At 40.1% G+C, this 19,424-nt stretch overlaps 2 protein-coding genes and 10 non-coding genes across 55 annotated transcripts in view; 9 read left to right on the forward strand and 3 right to left on the reverse strand.

The window, feature by feature from the left end:
* The first annotated feature begins 6 nt into the window (after window positions 1–6).
* Taf1d (TATA-box binding protein associated factor, RNA polymerase I subunit D) lies at window positions 7–10,159 on the forward strand. 24 transcript variants are annotated; one of them, XM_063265693.1, is made up of 14 exons: window positions 9–135; window positions 1,457–1,548; window positions 2,275–2,653; window positions 3,709–3,884; window positions 4,196–4,247; window positions 5,459–5,611; window positions 6,329–6,389; window positions 7,536–7,580; window positions 7,768–7,799; window positions 8,849–8,878; window positions 9,143–9,209; window positions 9,496–9,546; window positions 9,790–9,830; window positions 10,035–10,145. In XM_063265693.1, the coding sequence occupies exons 2-7, from the start codon at window positions 1,478–1,480 to the stop codon at window positions 6,353–6,355; spliced, it is 858 nt and encodes a 285-aa protein (XP_063121763.1). In that variant the 5' UTR covers window positions 9–135; window positions 1,457–1,477; the 3' UTR covers window positions 6,356–6,389; window positions 7,536–7,580; window positions 7,768–7,799; window positions 8,849–8,878; window positions 9,143–9,209; window positions 9,496–9,546; window positions 9,790–9,830; window positions 10,035–10,145. The 24 variants fall into 24 exon arrangements, 23 of the variants coding, with proteins under 23 accessions (XP_063121754.1, XP_063121763.1, XP_063121766.1 ...); XM_063265696.1 differs by having other exon boundaries at window positions 6,329–7,580; NR_172024.1 differs by lacking the exon at window positions 7,536–7,580 and having other exon boundaries at window positions 89–135; window positions 10,035–10,159.
* Window positions 6,106–6,233, forward strand: LOC120094521 (small nucleolar RNA SNORA40). Its single transcript, XR_005488815.1, has one exon. It is a non-coding gene; the product is annotated as a small nucleolar RNA SNORA40 (small nucleolar RNA).
* On the forward strand, window positions 7,362–7,492 carry LOC120094472 (small nucleolar RNA SNORA18). The gene has a single exon (XR_005488781.1). It is a non-coding gene; the product is annotated as a small nucleolar RNA SNORA18 (small nucleolar RNA).
* LOC120094526 (small nucleolar RNA SNORD5) lies at window positions 7,624–7,695 on the forward strand. Its single transcript, XR_005488820.1, has one exon. It is a non-coding gene; the product is annotated as a small nucleolar RNA SNORD5 (small nucleolar RNA).
* LOC120094454 (small nucleolar RNA SNORA8) lies at window positions 8,612–8,748 on the forward strand. The gene has a single exon (XR_005488767.1). It is a non-coding gene; the product is annotated as a small nucleolar RNA SNORA8 (small nucleolar RNA).
* Window positions 8,946–9,078, forward strand: LOC120094464 (small nucleolar RNA SNORA1). Its single transcript, XR_005488773.1, has one exon. It is a non-coding gene; the product is annotated as a small nucleolar RNA SNORA1 (small nucleolar RNA).
* On the forward strand, window positions 9,293–9,365 carry LOC120094453 (small nucleolar RNA Z40). The gene has a single exon (XR_005488766.1). It is a non-coding gene; the product is annotated as a small nucleolar RNA Z40 (small nucleolar RNA).
* LOC120094470 (small nucleolar RNA SNORA32) lies at window positions 9,574–9,695 on the forward strand. The gene has a single exon (XR_005488779.1). It is a non-coding gene; the product is annotated as a small nucleolar RNA SNORA32 (small nucleolar RNA).
* On the forward strand, window positions 9,857–9,985 carry LOC120094458 (small nucleolar RNA SNORA25). The gene has a single exon (XR_005488771.1). It is a non-coding gene; the product is annotated as a small nucleolar RNA SNORA25 (small nucleolar RNA).
* Cep295 (centrosomal protein 295) overlaps window positions 10,080–19,424 on the reverse strand; it is a 38,002-nt gene continuing 28,657 nt past the window's right edge. For 10 of the 21 annotated variants that reach the window (XM_063265710.1, XM_039081702.2, XM_063265720.1 and 7 more), the window contains 12 exons: window positions 19,201–19,353; window positions 16,978–17,096; window positions 16,366–16,468; window positions 15,778–16,023; window positions 14,410–14,552; window positions 13,868–14,015; window positions 12,768–13,357; window positions 10,897–11,025; window positions 10,712–10,805; window positions 10,496–10,633; window positions 10,383–10,406; window positions 10,081–10,268 (listed from right to left, as the gene is read on the reverse strand). In XM_063265710.1, the coding sequence (XP_063121780.1) occupies window positions 10,216–10,268; window positions 10,383–10,406; window positions 10,496–10,633; window positions 10,712–10,805; window positions 10,897–11,025; window positions 12,768–13,357; window positions 13,868–14,015; window positions 14,410–14,552; window positions 15,778–16,023; window positions 16,366–16,468; window positions 16,978–17,096; window positions 19,201–19,353 (1,940 nt within the window). In that variant the 3' untranslated portion in view covers window positions 10,081–10,215. Of the gene's footprint in view, window positions 10,269–10,382; window positions 10,407–10,495; window positions 10,634–10,711; window positions 10,806–10,896; window positions 11,026–12,767; window positions 13,358–13,867; window positions 14,016–14,409; window positions 14,553–15,777; window positions 16,024–16,365; window positions 16,469–16,977; window positions 17,097–19,200; window positions 19,354–19,424 lie in introns of all 21 variants that reach the window. The other 11 variants (XM_063265721.1, XM_039081696.2, XM_063265708.1 and 8 more) reach the window with 6 other exon arrangements.
* Window positions 16,554–16,623, reverse strand: LOC120094474 (small nucleolar RNA U2-30). The gene has a single exon (XR_005488783.1). It is a non-coding gene; the product is annotated as a small nucleolar RNA U2-30 (small nucleolar RNA).
* On the reverse strand, window positions 16,802–16,881 carry LOC120094475 (small nucleolar RNA U2-19). The gene has a single exon (XR_005488784.1). It is a non-coding gene; the product is annotated as a small nucleolar RNA U2-19 (small nucleolar RNA).

The following is a 19,424-nucleotide window of genomic DNA, read 5'->3' on the forward strand; positions in this document are numbered from 1 at the left end:
CCCCTCCCGGAGGCCCGCCCATCACAGAGTCCGCACGCATAACCACGCCCACGGACGTGCCCTCACGCGAGATTTCATCCTAGTCCTAGTCAGGCTGCTGGGCGCGAGAGCGCTCTTTTCGGCGCGGCGAAAGAGGTAAACGGTTGTTCGTCTGGGGTGCTCCGGTCTACGGCGGCCGACCGGGCGGGGTCGCCGGGACCGCGGGGACCATGGGGGCCGCAGGGCGGGCTCCTTAGGCGGCTGTCCGCCCGGAAACGGCGCTCTCGTAGGCCTAGGAGCAGCGGAGCGGGCCAGGCTCCGGCCTTCCGCAGACCGCGCGAGGCTCGGAGTCGCTGTTGGGAGAGGCCGAGGTGTTCTGGGCCTGGAAGGCGTTTTTAGTGTCTTTAAGCGGTCGTGTGCTGCCTGCCCACATATCTTACGTGCTTAAGTAAGGGTCTTGTCAGCCGGCCCACGGCACAGGTTGGACTCAGCTCACCACGTGGCCTCCAAAGCTTGCAGTCGCGAATTTGAAAGGAGCATTCAGGTAGGAGTGGTTCCTAGATAGGGTTCTACAGTGATTATCTTCGGATCTATCCACAGGTGTATAGTGGGTGCAAAAAGGCCAACCTGAAATTTCAGTTTTGATGGGTTAATTTAAAAAGGCAGTTCATGCAGTGGGTATTTTGCAATCTAAGGACATAATCACCTGTTTTTCTTAGCCTTGAAAACTGTGATTAGTTTAGTTCTAGGATTTGTGTAGCCTAAGTTAACTTTTGAAGTTTTTTTCTCCTTAGCACAAGTGGCCCTCTTACCTACTTCTTACTTTTACACACGTGCATGCAGTGCTCACAGCCCACAAGAGGGATATCGACTCTCTTAGGAATGGTTACAGCTATTTTTAAGCTGCCATGTGGGTGCTGCGAGTCTAATCTTAAGACCATTGAAGAGCTCTTAGTCCATTGGCAGTACTCTTAACTACTAGGCCATCTTTCCAACCCTAATCTAAAGGTTCTTGTACACGCTGTTAGTATCCCAACTACCCGAACTGATGCTTATTTTAGTGTCTAGTGGGCAGCCCAGATTGGAATTAGAAATGCTATATTACTATGTGAGGCTATGTGGTGGTTAAAGCAAAGTGGGCAGATTTTTAGAGAGAAAACAAACTACATTGGAATGTGGTTTGCTTCCACATTCTGTGGAATGTATGCTATGTGTGTGAGTACTCTGGAAGGCAAAGTGCCGTAGCCTCATGGAGCTGGAGTGAACTGCTTACAATCGTAAGCAACCCGTTGTGGGAACTGAAATCTGGAAAAGCAGAGGAGCTCTGCTTAGCTCACTTAAGGGCTTCAAAAGTAGATCTGAAATGTAGGATCCATAGGGATTTTTACAGAAACTGACATAGTGGTAAGGAGTGTGTTGAACTTTCTATTAGAATGCTGTGTATGTGAAGGGGCATCATTGAAATTTGTAATTGCAGAAAACTGGGTAAAGCAAAGTGATGGCTCAATCAGAGGTGGATTCTGTTGACTGTGTGACATCGGATAGAGATGGGGACATTGGAAATCAAAGGTAGGTAAACTATAGATTCAGTCCAAATGTTCAATTTATTTTGAGGAGGGTCTCAATAAATAGAGCCATGGCTGACCTCACCCAGATAATCCTGCCTATCTACCTCCCAAGAGTTGGGATTAAAGGCATGTCACCACACCCTGCAGTCCAGCATATTTGAGTGCTGGGGAGTTTTATTTGTATTGCTTGTCCATAAAACATGGAAAAGCTGAAGATTAACATATTATTAGCTTGACTAATCGTTAAAAAAACTGTCTTGTGGGGCTGGAGAGACGGCTCAGCGGTTAAGAGCACTGACTGCTCTTCCAGAGGTCCTGAGTTCAATTCCCAGCAACCACATGGTGGCTCACAACCATCTGTAATGGGATCTGATGCCCTCTTCTGGTGTGTCTGAAGACAGCTACAGTGTGTTCATATGCATAAAATAAATAAATCTTTTTAAAAAACTGTCTTGTTTTATATAAAATAGTAAGGACACGGTGGTTAACTGGTACTGAGTTCATTCTGAAATGCTGGGTATGATTTTAGGGGATTGTACTTGGAACATGTACTTTTAACATGTTTTTTAGAGTGGATTGCGTGTCTATTCTGGTGCTCTTAGGTGTGGGAGCTGTGAAACTGAAGGGATGCATGATTGTGAGCTGCCTGGGAGAATGGCCTTGCCACTCCTGGGGGATTAATTATATCTAGTGGTAATTCAGTAATGCAATTTAACTTTTGTTTTAGTGATGACTCATCCAATAGCAGCTTATTTAAAACACAGTGTGTTCCTTCACCTACAAGAAAGCAAAGAATCCCTACTGTGAAATGTGTTCCTTCACTTGCAAGTGTTGAAACAGATTCATCAAGTGACTCTTCTCTAGAACCAAGGCCTTTGACTTTAAAGGCTATTTTTGAAAGATTTAAGAAAAAGAAAAGGAAAAAGAGGAAAAAGAGAAAATATAAGCCAAAGTTAAGACGACAAGGAAGACCATCTGGAACGAGGAACATTAGAAGGTCACAAATAGATGCAAAACAAATTAAAGACAAAGGAGCTGTGTTTCCATTCTTAGAATCTGAAAGTGGAAGAAAGACTTTACCTTGGAAGAAAATTTTAACATATGAGGTGAGTGATTTTTTTTTTTAATGTAGGTGAATACATTAAGTAGGATGGAATGGTTTGTTGGTCATTCTTTTTTCTTTTAAAAGATTGATTATATATAAATACACTGTAGCTGTCTTCAGACACCAGAAGGCATAGGATCCCCATTTCAGATGGTTGTGAGCCACCATGTGGTTGCTGGAATTTGAACTCAGGACCTCTGGAAGAGCAGTCAGTGCTCTTAACCACTGAACCGTCTCTCCAGCCCTTGTTGGCCATTCTTAATTGTCTGAGGGACACCTGGAACAGATCTATGCAAAGTGCTCCATTCTTCATCTCACCTGTATCACTAGTGAGAGAAATAACCACAACCATTATTTATCAGTGTCACACAGATTAAGGTAGTTGTACTCCAAGTTTCCTTATACAGAGTCCCTTCAAACAACTGAAGCATATCATACCCAACTTTTTTTTCAGCAGTAGTGAAACGTGACATTACAAGGTGAGCAGGTATGGAATCACTTCTTAAGGCCCAGTTTTTGAAGAACCTAAGAAAGGTGGAGAATAGGACCATGAAGGAAGCTGCTGCTCATGTGTACTGTTAGCCTAGAGCCCTTGCTTGTAATGGTAATGCCCACAATCTAGGCAACCACTATCCAAAAATAAAGCAGTGTCTTGGTTGAGGATCCATTCTCAGGTTATTCTGTGTCAAATTGACAGTTAGGTTAACTAGGACAAGAGCAGGGGAGAAAACCCAAGTAGCCAGCTACTCAGGTTTTTCAGGTGTTTGAGCATTAAATGTTAAATGATTAGAATGGTTGAATTAGTGTCTGCTTTGCGTTTTTCTTTGTGTGTGCACATGCAGACATAGCATCTTCCTATTCACCTTGTTCCTATGTACTGTCTTCACTCCCCAAGTCTGGAACCGTCATGCACAGAGCATTTACATGGTTTCTGTGCATTCAGATCTGGTCCCTTTGATGAACAGCAAGCCATTGTCCAGCCCCTTGGTATAGTGTCAAGCTTGATTAAGTATTTGATGTTTTAATATTTAAGGAATTGTGTTTTCTAACTTGCAGCAAGCAGTTGCAAGAGGATTTTTTCACCACATTGAAAAACTCAAGTATGAACACCACCTTAAGGAATGCTTGAGCCAAATGCATGCTGGGGAAGATTTAGAAAAGGAAGACTTTGACAGCCGTAGACACAAGTACATGGATGATGATGGTCCGCTTTCTCCTATTGAAGAGCCGTCGTAAGTTGGATTTGTCCATGGAACTTGTAGTTCTCTAAGCTCATTTAAAGACAGTCTCACTACTGTATAGCTGGCTAGGGCTGAACACACATGTACCGAGTGCTGGGATTAAAGGCAAGTGCCATCTATAAAATGAGTATCTTATAAGATTCTGCAATAGTAATCATAACTTCTAGTAAATTTAGGATTGTTTACTCTGAGGTATGTGCATAGGACATCAGTTTGGGAAGGTAGTGGTTTTCTTTGGTTTCAGCGATATCCGAATACTAGGTGACTAATGACTAAATGGCTCATTTCATTTCATGTTACAGAACTGAAGATGAAGCAACAGATCCTCAGTCTGAATGTGATATTAAGTTGGTTGTAAGTGGCCGAGTTTTATTATCTCATTTACGGAATGTAGAAGTTATATACTATTTGGAAATTTCATTTAAACTTTTTTTTTTTTTTTTTTTGGTTCTTTTTTTCGGAGCTGGGGACCGAACCCAGGGCCTTGCGCTTCCTAGGCAAGCGCTCTACCACTGAGCTAAATCCCCAGCCCCTCATTTAAACTTTTAAGAGTGAAACTGCTTACTATTTAGGATATTTGGTACCGAGGGCTTTTTATGTTTTTGTGGCTCTTCCTCTTAGCTCCAAGTATTGGGGTTCAGAGCCTTGCCTGCATTAATGACAAGGCATACTGCTGAGTTATAACTCAAGCTTTGAATATTTGTGTATAGGGTATGTATGTATCTGCATGTTGGTATGAGTATACATTTATGGAGTCCAGAATTTGGTCTGGCCTCTTGACCACAACCTAGTGGATTAACCTATAGCAAAGTTTTTGCTCTGCTATTACTGGCTTACAAAATGGTGCCCGTGCCTGGCTCCAATATTAACACTAAAAATTCACCAGGTGTATGTTGGTGTCTGGGTAGGCTAGAAGAGGTGCAGTTGGATCCCTTAAACTGGAATTTTGGTGCACATTGTGGGTGCATAGAATTTTCTTAGTCCTTTGCAGTAAGAAAAGAAGACAATGTTGTGGATTATTTTTGTATTTTTGTTTTTATAAGTGTGAGTGTTCTATCTGAATGTATACCTGATTAATGGAAGAGGGCACCAGGTCACATTACAGATGGTTATGAGCCACCATGTTGTTGTTGGGAATTGAAGGCAGGACTCCTGAAAGAACAGCCACTGCTCTTACTTAACTGCTGAGGCATCTCTCTAGCCCTGTGAAAATCCAGTGTGCTTAGCCACTGAACCATCTCTAGCTCCTGATAAAATAACATTTAGCAAGTCTGGTGTGCAGTCAAATGAGAAAATAGTGCTGGTGTAGTGAGGAATAGATTTATACTTGTGGGCTGAAAGATGACTCAGTACTGGGTTAAGAGCACTGACTGCTCTTCCAGAGGTCCTGAGTTCAAGTCCCAGCAACCACATGGTGGCTCACAACCATCTGTAATGGGACTGATGCCCACTTCTGAAAGCACCTACACTGTATATAATAAATAGATAATAAATTTAAAAAAAAAGATTTATACTAACCCACAGTCAGTGGTGAGTTTAGTTACTAATTTTTCTTTTAAATGCAGGAAGACAGTTGCTTTATAATAAGTACAGAATTCCCAAGGAAGAGAAACTTAGAACAAGAAAAGATTAAGAAAGAATCTGCATTCTCTAAAAAGAGCAAAGCCAAGGATGCCACACAGAGAGGGAACAGGAGGTCCTGGAAAGGAGGTGAACATGTGAGTATCGAGGAAGGTAAAGAGCACGGGATTGTCTTGTGTATGTCAAGAAGATGAAGGAACAAAAATCACTGAACAATCTGGGAAAGAAAATAAACTTGCTGGGGGGAGCTAGCAAAACACTTGGGAAAGCTCTTTTCAGTGCTGATTTCAGAGTAAGAAATCCTTCCTATAGGGATTATTCTATTACAGCAAGTACGACTTTTCTGGAAGGAAAATGCTAACAAAAATCCTATATGTGGCTAGTTTCAAGAACTCCAGCCTCTTCAGTGCTTAGCCCAAACTAACTTATAAAAAAGAATTACTTCATATTTGTGTATTTTGCCTACATGCATATGTGTGGAGTATGCACCATGGCCTGTGGATCTCAAGTTACAGGATGGTAATTAGCTATTGTGGGGGTGATGTGAGCTGAACCACAATTCTATCTACAAGAGTGTTCTTACCTTGTAACACTGGCCTTGTGCCAGTATATACATACAGCTTTGTTGGCTAGCACTTGTGTTTGTTTTTGTTCAGCTGTTGGACAAAGGCAGGTTGACAGGTGCAAAAAACAAATCCTCTTTTGCAACCCAGAACTCATTGTTCAGTATGAGTTTTGATACATACAAGAAGGAATATAAGCACAACGGTGTTACTGATGAGGCTGTTTCTAGCAATGTTCTGTGTGATTTATCCTATAAAGGTAATGATAGATGAATATTCCTTTCTTTAAAGGCTTGCCTTCATTCTGAAGTCAGTTAAAAGATGCCCATGAATGGATGTTTGTTTCAGTGTTGTAAGTAGCATGTCAATTTACATCTTCACAGTATGTTAGCTTGAAGTAAGTGATGCTATTTCTATGAAAGTTTTAGAGTACTCCAATCCTTAGGAAATCCTAGAACATTAGAATCAATAATTTGAACTGAGATAAGTAAAGAAGGCTATAAGGTCTTATACTCAATTTATAATATTATAAACTTTTCTCAAGCATGGTTTATAAATTATAACAAATTTGTAACATCACAAATAATAATGTTTGAAAAGTATGAGTTAACTAAAATAGGTACTATTCTAAAAAATCAGGTTGCCCATAAGGCTCTTCATGAAAATTCAGTTTTATGCTGGCACTTAAATTATCTTTAATCTGCCTGATGTAATTGTCTCTGAGCCTTACTGCCTTTTTGCTAAATGAAGGCCTAGTCTTGGAAGCTTCTAGCCTCTGCACAATCTGATTTAGGCCTAGAATGTTTTCAGCCTCTGAGACTTAACTGCTGAATAAATAATCTCACACTTTTCTTGTTCTTACTGAATTTTTGTCTGGTTTAACAAAGCTGTTGTGGTTCATACTCTAACAAGGTGACTGATTTAGTCTGACTTCTGCCTCAAACTACCTTGCAATTTGTTCTGATATTTTGGGCTCCTCTCTCTTGGCATATTCTGTATTTACCTGTGTCTAGCTTGTTCTTTCTGCACCTGTCTTTAAATCTGTCATTTTGTCTGCCACTCAATTAGACTTCTTTTGAACATGGGTTGTTTCTAGTTATGTATGTGCTAAGGGTATGTCAGTATTCCAGCCAGCGTAACCATGTTGCTGGATTAAAATCCCTGTACAGTAAAAGTGAGTTTGAGAGCTCCGGACTGTAAGAATGTATAACCTTAAGCTTAAGCTAGGCAAATCTCCTGAGATTACTTTGTGATTTCCTAAGTTCCTATTAATAGACGTCCATAAAAGGTAGCTGGAGAGAGAGCTTCATGATTGTTGGATGCTTTTGAGGTCTATCCCGATGGGGCTTCGTTAGTAGCCACACATCGTTGGAAACGCCTCATATAGTAACTTGTGGTTTTGCTTGACTCGCAGGACTGTTTGTTAGGTCTGTGGGAAGGAACTACAAGACAGCTAACAAAGTACAAAACTGATGTGCAATTTTGGTTTTGTTTCTAGAAGCACTGGCATTTCCTTCATAAAGATTAGGATTCTGAGTGTTAGGTGAGTTTTAGTGACTCTGCAATTTTGGGGAAGTATAGCTACAGTTCAGATGATGAATTAAACTGTTCAACTGCTGTATGATACAGACATGAACTAAAATTTAATTCTGACAGAACTGGTTACAGGTGTTAGGTTGGAGTAAACTTTAACTGTAGTTTCTAATAAAGTCATATGTACTGTTCTCCAGGAATGGACATGAAAGACTCTACAGAGATGTTGGTAAGTAAGTATAAAACTAGATTTCTGTTGGGTTTTAATATGATAAATTAAAAATCTCCAGGGGTAATGTGTAAGTTCTCAGCAAGAACATTTGCTCTGTGTGTACAAGCTAGGAAGTACTTTCTTGGGCTGGAGAGATGGTTCAGTGGTTAGGAGCACTGACTGCTCTTCCAGAGGTCCTGAGTTCAAATTCTAGCAACCACACGGTGGCTCACAACCATCTGTTAATGGGGATCTGGTGTGTCTGAAGACAGCGACAGTGTACTCAGAGACATAAAATAAATAAATCTTTTTTAAAAAAGTACTTTGTGCTAGGCTAGTTCATCTTTTAGATTCCAGATTAAAATGATTAGAGAAATGCTCATTCAGTAGGGATATTGAGTTCTTTTTAAAAGAAACCATGTACTAGTTCCACACCTGTAATTATAGGAGTCTGATGTGGGAAGCAGGGAAACTTCTCAGAAAATAAAATTCTTGGTTAGGTAAATGGCACAGTGGATATATAGTTCAAAACCGTAGCAACCAGGTAGATACGGTAGCTGAATCTGGAAGTTCTGACTTTAGTGAGAAACTCTAAGGTGGATAGTGTGATCAAGGAAGGTAATCAATCATCAGTATGTGTGCATGAATGTATGTACAAAGAACATTAAATCTTTTGATTTGAGCACTTTTTCCATTTGTGGGGGATTTTGGCTGAGATGGAACTCTAAATTTCCTGTCCACCTTTAGCCCCCTCAGAATGTGAATTTATGTTAACATTTAAAAAGTTAGCTTCTTTATTAGCACAGGGATTGAGAGTGCTATAGAGACTTTGCACTGCATGGTATCTGCACTCAGCAGTTCTTTCCTGTTGGGTGTTCAAAAGACAGTGCGATAGAAATTCATTATCTGGCATCGTTGGTTTCTTGGCTTTGTGCATGTTAAACCTGGTATTTCTAATGATACAGTTTATTTCATATGTACATATTTCTTCTGGATGTGGGTTCTGGGGAATAATTGGTCTTTAAAACTTGGTTGCCTGCTGAGTGAACCATTCCTTTTCTTCCTAGGGCGTCACAAGGGAAACCTACCTTAAAATGGTAAGACATTTTTCTGTTTCTAGCTGTCTTTACTTGAGTAGATGACACGTATGAGACTCAAGAACTAAGCCTCATTGTACATAAAAATGGGCATTGTTGTTGGCCAGTGTCCAGTGTCAATGTGGCTACATTAAGATACAGGTCATGCTTCCATCACAGCAGATTAAATGACAGTGGTGACAATGAGACCTGCAACATTTGTCTACTACCCTCCAGTGAAGACATGTCAATTCATTTTATATTTTCTTATGACCAATCTTACAGGTTTTTAAAGCTAATTGAAGAAGGGTCCCTAAATTAAAGTAAATTGAAGAAATCCACAAATCTTCTGGTAAGATGTGGACTTTGAAACCTTGTGAGATGATAATACTGAAATTCACTGCTAAGATTTGAAAAAAACAGTACTACCATAAATGATGTTGTGATGATGGGCAAAATGTTCAACTGCTCTGAATGGGCTGAATGAAAGTAGCCTTTCTGAACATCTGTGTTGGGTAGATAGATTCTGTGTATGCAGACCTGCTGACTGACTCCCCTAAACTGTGGGAATATTCTTTGAATCTGGCATCATGTAGAATTAAAAATTTTAATTCTTTGAAACATATTTTCTCCCACAGGCTAAGAACTTAGAAGTTGCCAATGACTGTTGGAAAAGACAGATAAAAGAGGCAAGTAATAGCCATTTATTTTTACAATGGTCATTACCAAGGCTTTTAGAATGCAGTTTCTCATTTGCTGTGGACATGACCATAAAGAAAAATTCCCATTAGGTTTTCCATATGCTACTTGAGTAGCACTTAACCTGTTGGGAACATTTTTTGAGCAAATCTTTATCCAGTTGTTACTTTATATGTAGATGGTTCTAGAATACTGACTACTCATCCCATTACTCCCATGTTCTTATTATGCAGGGCTAAAAATAAAAAGCACAACTGGATGCCCTTGAGGAAAGGTATGTGTATGGGAAGCGGGTAGCGAAGGTCATTTCAAAGAGGGCTTGGTGGCTGTAAAACCAAAAGCTCTTAACGCTGTGACCAAAGATTGATGTTCTTCACAGAGCAGACCATGCACTTTGTGATAGTGCTGTTTTTCTGAGAAGATAACATGCATTTCCCTGAATCACAATTTATCATTAATTTCATTTTGTCTCTTTTAGGGCTATTTTCAGAGTGCCTGGATGGACAGCAAAGAAATCAAACCAACCACTTAAATAAAAATTTATTGACAATAAATAATTTTATACATTAAAAAAGAACCCTTAACACAATTTGTAGGAAGTCAGTATGTATTTTTGGCTTGACTTGTGCTTTCTGTAGAAAAACAGCTTGTCTTCATACTTATATACACTGGCTCCTGTTTCTCTTTGCTGTTTCATCTCCACTAACAGCCTCTGTAAGAGAAATTTGTGTAATTAGATAGGCACATGTAGCAAAACACTAGAAGCAAGCAAAAAAAGCCTTTTGGTACACGAGGGCTCAGGTAGCCTTTCTTCCTTGACACTAACCTTTCAGGTGGCTCAAGGATGAACCTGAAAAGCAGTGATTAATGGGTTGAGTCTAAAAAATACTTAAGCTTAAATACTTAAATCTCTACTGTAGATCATACAGTAGAACATACTTGTAGATAGCTTCTCTTTGGATACTTTGGCTTGAGGGAGCGGAGTTTTATTCCAGATCTCTCTCTGTCTCTGGTAGGATCGTTCCATAAATGTCTTTTTTCTTTTCATGAATGCTTCCCCCAAACTACCTGGTATAGCTGTAATATTTGAAAAAAGTTATTCATGGTTTCACCTCATCATCAGTGGATGTTGTATCAGGCTTATAAGGGAGGTACCTGAAGATGCCACTGTGGGTTGGTCCGCCCAAGGCTCTGATGCAGCTCCACAAAAGGTGGTTTCCACTGAAGACGAAGGCTGCACTGCACCTGCCTATTAGTAAGAAAGTTATTGGCTTGTTTTCCTCCCAGCATCAGCAGCCCCATGAACAGCCTGGTCTAGCAGCTCTGGTGAAGGCATTTACCTGAGAACACTGTGCTTCATTGTCTTCAATGGTTAAGTTTGCAAGATCTGTGTCAGTGATGCTGATGTCACTCGTACTCAATAGAGTGAGATCTGGTTCTTCCATTATGCCATAACCAGTTTCTGTTTCCTGTTTTAACAAGTGAAAGTGAGGAACTGTCCTGCATAATGCTTATATGGAACTCATACACATCTGCCTATCTGCATTCCATTGTGTGTGTCTGTGCAGGAGTGTCACACCCTGTCATGAAAAGCTCTTAGGTTAACTCCTGTCCTTGGCCTGCCTGGGTTTTTGTTCAATTTTTACTCTAGTTTAATTTAGAAGGTGAATGTAGACTTTCAATGACTTTTAGAAACTGTCCACAATTTAAATATTCACAATAAGCATATGTCAGGCTGAAAACTCTCACAGGATGCAGGTGAACAGCCCATTTCACCCAAAAGTATGCACACTATCCCAAATCAGTGTAGCTTATCTGGCCTGCATCCTTACTAACTGGACACTTTCAACCTACTTTAGGTAGGGATGAAAAGTATTCACAAAATCTAAATGTAAACTTAAAATGTAGCCAGAAGAGGAATAGCTCTTGAAGAGTGGGAAACCCCAAAAGATTAAGAAACAAACACTATGTAAAACAGAATATAAAACAAAATCCTAGATAAACCCTTACCCCTAGGAGACATAACAGAATCTGAGGGAAAAAAATCAGATCCTATTACAAAAGCCTATACTGGAAAATCAGGAGGAAATGGGAACAAATAAGCCATCTAAACAACCCTATAACTCCAAAAGAAATAGAAGCAGTTCTTAAGTCTCCCAACCAAAAAGGGCCACTGAAACTAGTTAAGATTGATGAAGCTGGCATGTCAAATAGAGTGGCAAACACTTAACAGCAAACCATTGAACTGAGAATGAGACCCCTGTTGGAAGTTAGAGAAAGGAATTTTTAATCCTGAAGGAGCTTGCAACTCCATAAGAACAACAATGCCAACCAACCAGAGCTCCAAGGGACCAAAAACTACACATGGACAGATCCATGGCTCCAGCTGCATATGTAGCAGAGGATGGCCTTGTTGGGCACCAATGGGAGGAGAAGCCCCTTGGTCCTGCCAAGGCTGGATCCCCCCTCTATCCCCCAATGTAGGGGAATGGGGGGCACCCTTATAGAAGAAGGTTAGGGGGGGTATAGGGGGCTTATGTCCTAGAAACCAGGGGAAAAAGTAACATTTGAAATGTAAATAAAAAAGAGGTATTGGAACTCTCTTATTTGGTGCCTAAGCAGGAATAGTGAGAACAGCACTAAGCATTCCTAATCTGAGCTGAATTAGGACAGTTGGGCACAATATGACCAAACTCATAACATTATTGTAACCTCACACATCTGGTATTATTTTCCTCTTAGTAATACCAATAATGATTGGGAGCTTTGAAAACTGGCTTGTTCCACTAATAATTGGAGCCCCTAATATAGCATTTCCATGAATGAATAACACAAGTTTTTGACTTCTACCTCCCTCATTCCTTCTACCCTCATCAATAGTAGAAGCAGGAACAGGATGAACTGTATACCCACCCCTAGCTGGTAATTTAGTCCATGCAAGAACATTAGTAGATCTGAAAATTTTCTCCTTACATTTAGCTGGTGTATCATCTATTTTTGGGGCTATTAACTTTATTATTGCCATTATTAATATAAAACCACTAGTATAACTCAATATTAAACACCACTATTTGTGATCGCTGGCATTCTTCCAGTCAATAATAGTCGTGAAAAACCACATGTTTTTAACTAAAGTTGGAACTAAGTAAGCAGCCTCTGTACATGCTGAGCTAAAAAATGGAAGTTTTCTAATGAAGATGAATTAACTTACCCACACTGGAATAGGTCTCCGGAATGGACAGGACTCAGATTTCAACATGTGTTCTTCTTGTGCTAGCTGACATACATTTCTTACAGCTTTTGTAGTTTCAGTTTTAATTACATTCTGAATGGGCTTTTCATTTTGAATACTCAATGAATTAGACCCCTGAATTGAAGTTTCCATCTCCACTGTTCCTACATATGGGTTTATAGGTAAAACTACATTTTCATCTTCAGTGAGTCTCTGTGACATTGGAACTGCTCTTCTTGACAGTTCTTCAAAACCCAGCATTTCTTCTCTGCCTTCTAATTGTTTGACTGAGCCCTCACTGGAGACAGAACCACATGGAGTGCTGTGCTGCGGGTGTAACTGATCAAATAGAGTAGTATCAGATGAACTGCAGGCTGGACTCAAATTCTCTGTCGAGGGCTGGAAATAGATACTTTTTTTCTTATTTTGTAGTATTTCAGAATAGTTCTGATTTTCCATGCTTTGGGAAGTACCTCTTGCTTCAATGCTGTAAATACTTGGTAGATCAGTATGTTGGCTTTCCTGTGAAGAGAATTCTGGTAGAAGCTGTTGAAAAGATTGTTCAGATCCTGCATTAAAAAAAAACAAAAACAAAAAACCAAAAAAACCACAAAGTCAATACTGGATAGAGAGATGCATTTTAAGTAAATTGTAAATAAGTTTTATGACTTTCAGTTTTAGAAGAAAAAGATGATGTGTATAAACATACAATAAATCCAATGGTCAGTAATTTTCACAAAAAAACCCATGTAATGTCTAATAATCCATGCTTATTCCCACGAAAATTCTGAACAAAACAGAGGTGCACGCTTGCTCAGGCACCTGAGTGTGTGTGTACATACAAGGCTCTAGAAAGATAGAGCTACAGTAGGTCAGGTGGGACAAAAGGGATTTCTGATTGTGGAGACTCAGTCTTGCACACGTCTAAGTCAAGTATATATTCCATTGCTTAAATGAATAGAACCTCTGATGCTGAGAACCAGAGAGGGACAGATGAGAAGGTGAGAGGCATAAAGGCCACAGAAGTGGGATAGAATCTTCATGTTGATTTAGCTCCCTCACTTAACTTAGTCACACACCCTCAGTTGTAGCATGAGCCAGGTTAACGTCCAGTTGCTGGTTCAGTCTTGAGTTAGGAGAATGCGAGCCAGCTGTCAGCGCTGTGAAACAGAGTGTACTTGTGGACAACGCCTTAACGTGTTTTTCAGATGAAGATTCTGAGTTCTGCTGAGAAAAGTAAGAAAAAAAAGGCTGAAATACTGATCCTATATTACTAGTCAAATCCACCCTACTCCTTTGACATTATTTTTCCTTAATTACAACTTTATCATTACAGTTATAAGTTGTGATGATTCAAGAAACTCCATTCTGAAGCAGGTACCCTTCTTGGTAGCTGATGACCTAAATTCCTGTAAGATGAACTGTATGGATTCCTTGCTCTGTTTTCTATAAACCGGATGACTGACTGATAAGCAGGACACCTCCTTTATCCAGGTGTACACATAGCTGAAGGGAGTGAAGCAGTTTCTCATTCAGCTACAAATTCCACAAAACAAGGTGACTGGTCTCCACCTTTTAATTACCCATCCATCAATATTCACGGCACTGAACTCTAATATACCTGGTAAAAGTCTCTGTCTTCTTGAGAAGTCCCAGGGGATGATAGGTCAAGATCTAGATGTGGTTCTAAGGGTTTAAAGAGCTGACGATGCAAGTGTGGAAATAGGTGTTCCAATTCGGGAAAGTCAAGGTCCACAGCTGGAACTTTATGGAGAAAAAAAGAGTAAGTTTAATTTTAAAACCTGCACTGAAACCCAGGAATGAATGCTAAGAGAACATGCCCACTAGTGTTTACACATTTCTAATACAGTAGGGTTATTTCCATTTGCTCTCCATGCTCATAAGATGCATTCAAAGTTAGCCTAGTCATGGCTGTTCCCCAGATATGAGGAGGCGTCCACGGTTAATTAGGGATGGCAGGCCACCTAAGACAAACTTAGCTGTAAGGGCTCTGAGCACTCACTTAACTTTACTTCATTACCAAGTTTCTTCCTTGTTGCTATAGGACACATGTACTGTTGCTAATGTGTAATATCTTACTTAATTTCAACTTCTTTTATGAAAGAGGTAAGTAAATTAACTTCCCCATGATCTCACAGCAACAAACTCTCTAAATCCCGCCCAAATCCCTGCCTTAGTTGTGGTGATTAAAGGTAAAGGGAGATGGATGTCCTTCTCTTTAGGCTCTTCAAACTTTTTTATTTAAAAAATTAAATTAGTTCATTTCTCTCTGTGTATATCCGCATCTACATGCCATGGTGCACCTGCCATAGTGCTTGTATGTAGGTCAGAGGTAACCTCTAGAAGTTAGTTCTCTCCTTCCACCAACGTGCGTTCCATGGACTGAATTCATTCAGCTGTGTCAGGTTGATAGAAAGTTCCTTTAATGCTGTGATGGTTTGTATGTGCTTGGCCCAGGGAGTGGCACTATTAGAAGATGTGGCCCTGTTGGAGTAGATGTGTCACTATGGGTGTGAGCTTTAGGACTCTCAGCTGCCTGGAAGTCAGTCTTCTGCTAGCAGCCTTCAGATGTAGAACTCTCAGCTTCTCCTGCACCATGCCTGACTGGATGCTGCCATGCTCCTACCTTGATGATAATGGACTGAACCCCTGAACTTGTAAGCCAGCCCCAGTTAAATGTTGTCCTTTTCAGAGTTGCCTTGGTCATGATGTCTGTTCCATGACCTAACTAAGTAGTACCTTTAGTAGTAAAGCCCTAACTAAGACAAATGCCAAGACATCTTCTCACTGGCCCCTTTATATTTTTCAGTTAGACAGTACTCTCAGATACCCGTTCCATAAATGCCCTCAATATTATCTGTGGTACAAATGATGTGCAGGCCAAGCTCAAACATTAGTTAAAGCTAAAAAAACATGAAAGGTGAAAAGCTAGAAAAGTTATACAAATATTCTTTTAAAATAATTTTACCCTGAAAGTCTCTTTTGTCAGGTATCAAATTTGCTTCATTTATATCCTTGTCTATGATCTGATGAACATGTGTCTGATCAGATGCATTTTCTTCCTCTGTGGGCAACAGGGAGTTATGAGCGCCTAAGGAGTGCTGCTGCTGATAAGTAACTTGTGTTGAAGGGACTGCACAGCTAAGAGAGCCTGTCTCTTCCTCTTTACTGCTGGATTCTTGTTCTTGATGCTCTGTCTGTTCTGAAAATGACTCTGAAAGTGAATGCAATGAAAGCATTTAGTTAACATTTATAATATAGTAATTTAATGTCTGGGTATCTCCTCACTGACATAATACGTCATAGCAATACATAATGCTGAGATTGGTGGAACCAAGAGAGCTGTTCAGAGGGAAAATGTGCCAGAATGCACACTTGATTTTGTCATTTTCAGAATATCACTCAGTACTGTATTCTATTAGACACTGATGCTTTTTTCTGTGTAGACTCAAGATGGTTTCTACCCCAAACCTAATCCCCTGGACACACCCCCCATTACCACACTGCAGTCCAGACAGTGCAGCTCATTTAATATGTTCACACAGTCTGCTAGTACCTGGATCTGTGAGGCTCAAATCTGTGATTTCATAACTTAAGAAGCTTCCAGTAGAAACAGTCATTGAAGATAATAGCTCCTGAGAAATCTCTTGTGTTTCAACCTAAAATTTAAAAGGGAAATATTAGATCATGATTATGACACATCTATAAAAACCATAAATCATCTACATTGCTAGTTGTCAATTCTGAGCTCAGATCAAGTGTAGAAACCTTCATAGTGACAAAATTCAGTACTAAAACCTTTTCATCATTGCTCAGAAATGACCACGCGCACACACACACACACACACACACACACACACACACACACACACACACACACACACACACACACAGATACATGCATACACGCACGCCCATACACCCACATACCACCCTTTCCTTCTCTCACCATAGACAGACCCTAATTGTTTAAGCTGTTTTGTAGTTTTGCTTCTCAGAACTATGGAGATCATGCACCCAGCCGACCAAAAGGCCTTCTGATGCTCAGATTTGGCTATTTTCATCATTGATCCACTTCAGTAGATCTCAGAGAACAGACAAGTTTTTAATGAACTAAACAAATAAAAAACCAAACTGCTTACTAAATACACCAAGTACTATTACTGACCTCATCGTCTGGCTTCATAAGTGGACTGAGATTTGTACACGCTTCCTCTTCCTCCTCTTCTTCTGAGATAGCATGACTCAATAGTGCATGATCCTCAATATCAGATTTCTTGACTTTAACTAAAATGTGAATTTGAGGGTTCAAAGTAGGGGTAGGGGCAATTAAGACAAAGTAAATTTTAGCATCAGAGGGTGTCATTCTCTGCATTTCTGTACCTTATTTTTGTACTTTCCTTCTTAAAGTCGCCTTACCTCAGGCCAAAGGAAAAAAATACCAACATTTGTTGTCGCAGACCACCCAGGAGAGTGTATCAGCAGAGGGACCAAGGCTTGGATTTCTGGTAGAGAATGGATTTGTCGTGACAGACAGACACAAACTTGAGGTGCGTGCTGTTGCAAGAAGCTTTACTTCTTGGCGTAGATTTAAGCAGTTAGAACAGGTACCTCATAATTGGCAGTCATCCAGCTCTTAGTCATTACCCCACCAATGTCCCTTGCAAGGAGGAAGGCAGAACGTACAGTCTAGAAAACAGTTCTCAACTGCAAACAATAGTTTAAAAAACTGCAGTTATACTGCCAGATTGTGGGCACCAGGTATGCTTTCAACATTTATCTTTGTCATAATAAAGTTTAAACTATTTATAGCTCCTCAGATTAATGAGGAAACTTTTGTAACCATAGTTAACTCTTGATAAGTTTGTTCAACTTGTTGGAACTTGTCTATGATCTTTCTAAAACAATCATTACTGTTTTGAATCATGCTAAACAAAACTTTTCCAAAAGGGGTGGGGGGGAAGGCTTATCTGGAACAGTCATGTTGTTAGTAACTGCAATTAATTTCTCTCCTATTTACTGGGGGCTAATGGATACAGCAGTTGAATTCATCGCAGCCATTGAGTTCATCAGGATCATGATGGTGTGAGACGTTTCCGTCTCTGAACTTTCAGTTCCTGAGACATCTAAAGGTACATGGCCATCTTCCCACACTGCTATATTCTTAAAATCAGATATTGTTGACAGGCTTAAAGTTGCTAAGATCACCAAGGCTAGAACACAGAAGGCACCTCCACCGCAAGCAAGCATAGACCCTGGTCATCATCTGTTTGTAGGGAGACGGCCAGGGACCTCCAGGAGGCCAAGCCATTCTAGGCACATGCCTCTGTCTGGATAGAAACGAAGCATAAGGGCTTCACGTCACACAGACTCCACTGGAGTGGGGGTGACAATTTGTTAAATCTCTAATACTCACTAGGGGAATACTCTTAAGAAAAGAAGAAAGAGGGGCTGGGGATTTAGCTCAGTGGTAGAGCGCTTGCCTAGCAAGCGAAAGGCCCTGGGTTCAGTCCCCAGCTCCAAAAAAAAAAAAAAAAAAAAAAGAAAAGAAGAAAGATAGAAAATGTAGTTGTCACTGCTCGTCAAGGGAAAAATTCTTTTAAAATATTTAAAATTATAAAGTTGGAAGAGTCAAAAATACATGTCAAAATATCAAAACTGACAATGTCCTATATACTGTTGTTTGAACTCTAACAAAAAAAAGCAGGTGCTAGAGTCAATCCCTCTCTTATAAACCCTCCGACAGAAATTCTTTCATGTCCTATGTTATGCTTTAACTACAACTCGCATACCAACTATCTGTGTTTAAATCAAGCTAACATAAAAAGAAATCCTTGAAAGTTAATGACTTAAAAAAAATTACAATGAATAAAGTGGTATTGGAGCTTTGCTCTGTAGGCCAGCAAACAATATTACAGCTGCATACCTATACATAACCATTTAAAAGCAAGAAAACTAACTTTGGATGCCACTGGTTGGTGAAACAATTGACTTAAAATTCTTCATAATGTTACAAGTCTCATATATGAAGGCCCTTTTAGTGCCACAGCTTTCAGAAGGCAGCTTTCCTATCACTGTCGTCACAATATGGCCTACCAAGTTGCCAACTTACTCAGCATCAATCATGTACTCCCCATCATGGTACTCACTGCAAGTGACAGTTTAGCAGTAAAAAGATTTCCTAGCACTTGCAAGACAGGGGCAGAAGGGTCTCTGAGTTCCAGGGCAGCCTAGCCCCAGCTTGCATAAATCAGGAGAGCAGTTATGTGTACCACAGTGATCTATCACTGACAGTCCCCAAAGCTACTTACCCTATTATACACAACCTAACAGTCACCTTTTGTCCACATGTCCTTGTGTTTAACACTTCTACGTCCTATATGTCTTTTACCTGCTTTAGCAGTGTCATGGCTTTTGCTGTTCTCTTGGACGGATGGTTGGTGACAACCGAATGGGTCATGTGCCACTGGGCTCCCCAGGTAACTTTGTTCTCTGCTTACTGAGACCCTTAATGGGTCTCGGTCTCGATAAAACTCTGCTTTTCCTGGGTAGAAAAGAAAAAAACAAACAAAAACCCAGGTCATTAAATTTCCAGTTGCTAAAATGGCCATTTGT

Source organism: Rattus norvegicus, chromosome 8, assembly GCF_036323735.1.
Source record: "Rattus norvegicus strain BN/NHsdMcwi chromosome 8, GRCr8, whole genome shotgun sequence".
Classification (NCBI taxonomy): domain Eukaryota; kingdom Metazoa; phylum Chordata; class Mammalia; order Rodentia; family Muridae; genus Rattus; species Rattus norvegicus.

Coding starts and splice junctions, on each gene's coding strand:
- Taf1d (XM_063265684.1), top strand. CDS start 1,478: ATGGCTCAATCAGAGGTGGATTCTGTTGACTGTGTGACATCGGATAGA. Junction 2,654..3,708: donor AGAAAATTTTAACATATGAG/GTGAGTGATTTT, acceptor TCTAACTTGCAG/CAAGCAGTTGCAAGAGGATT. Junction 4,248..5,458: donor AATGTGATATTAAGTTGGTT/GTAAGTGGCCGA, acceptor TTTTAAATGCAG/GAAGACAGTTGCTTTATAAT.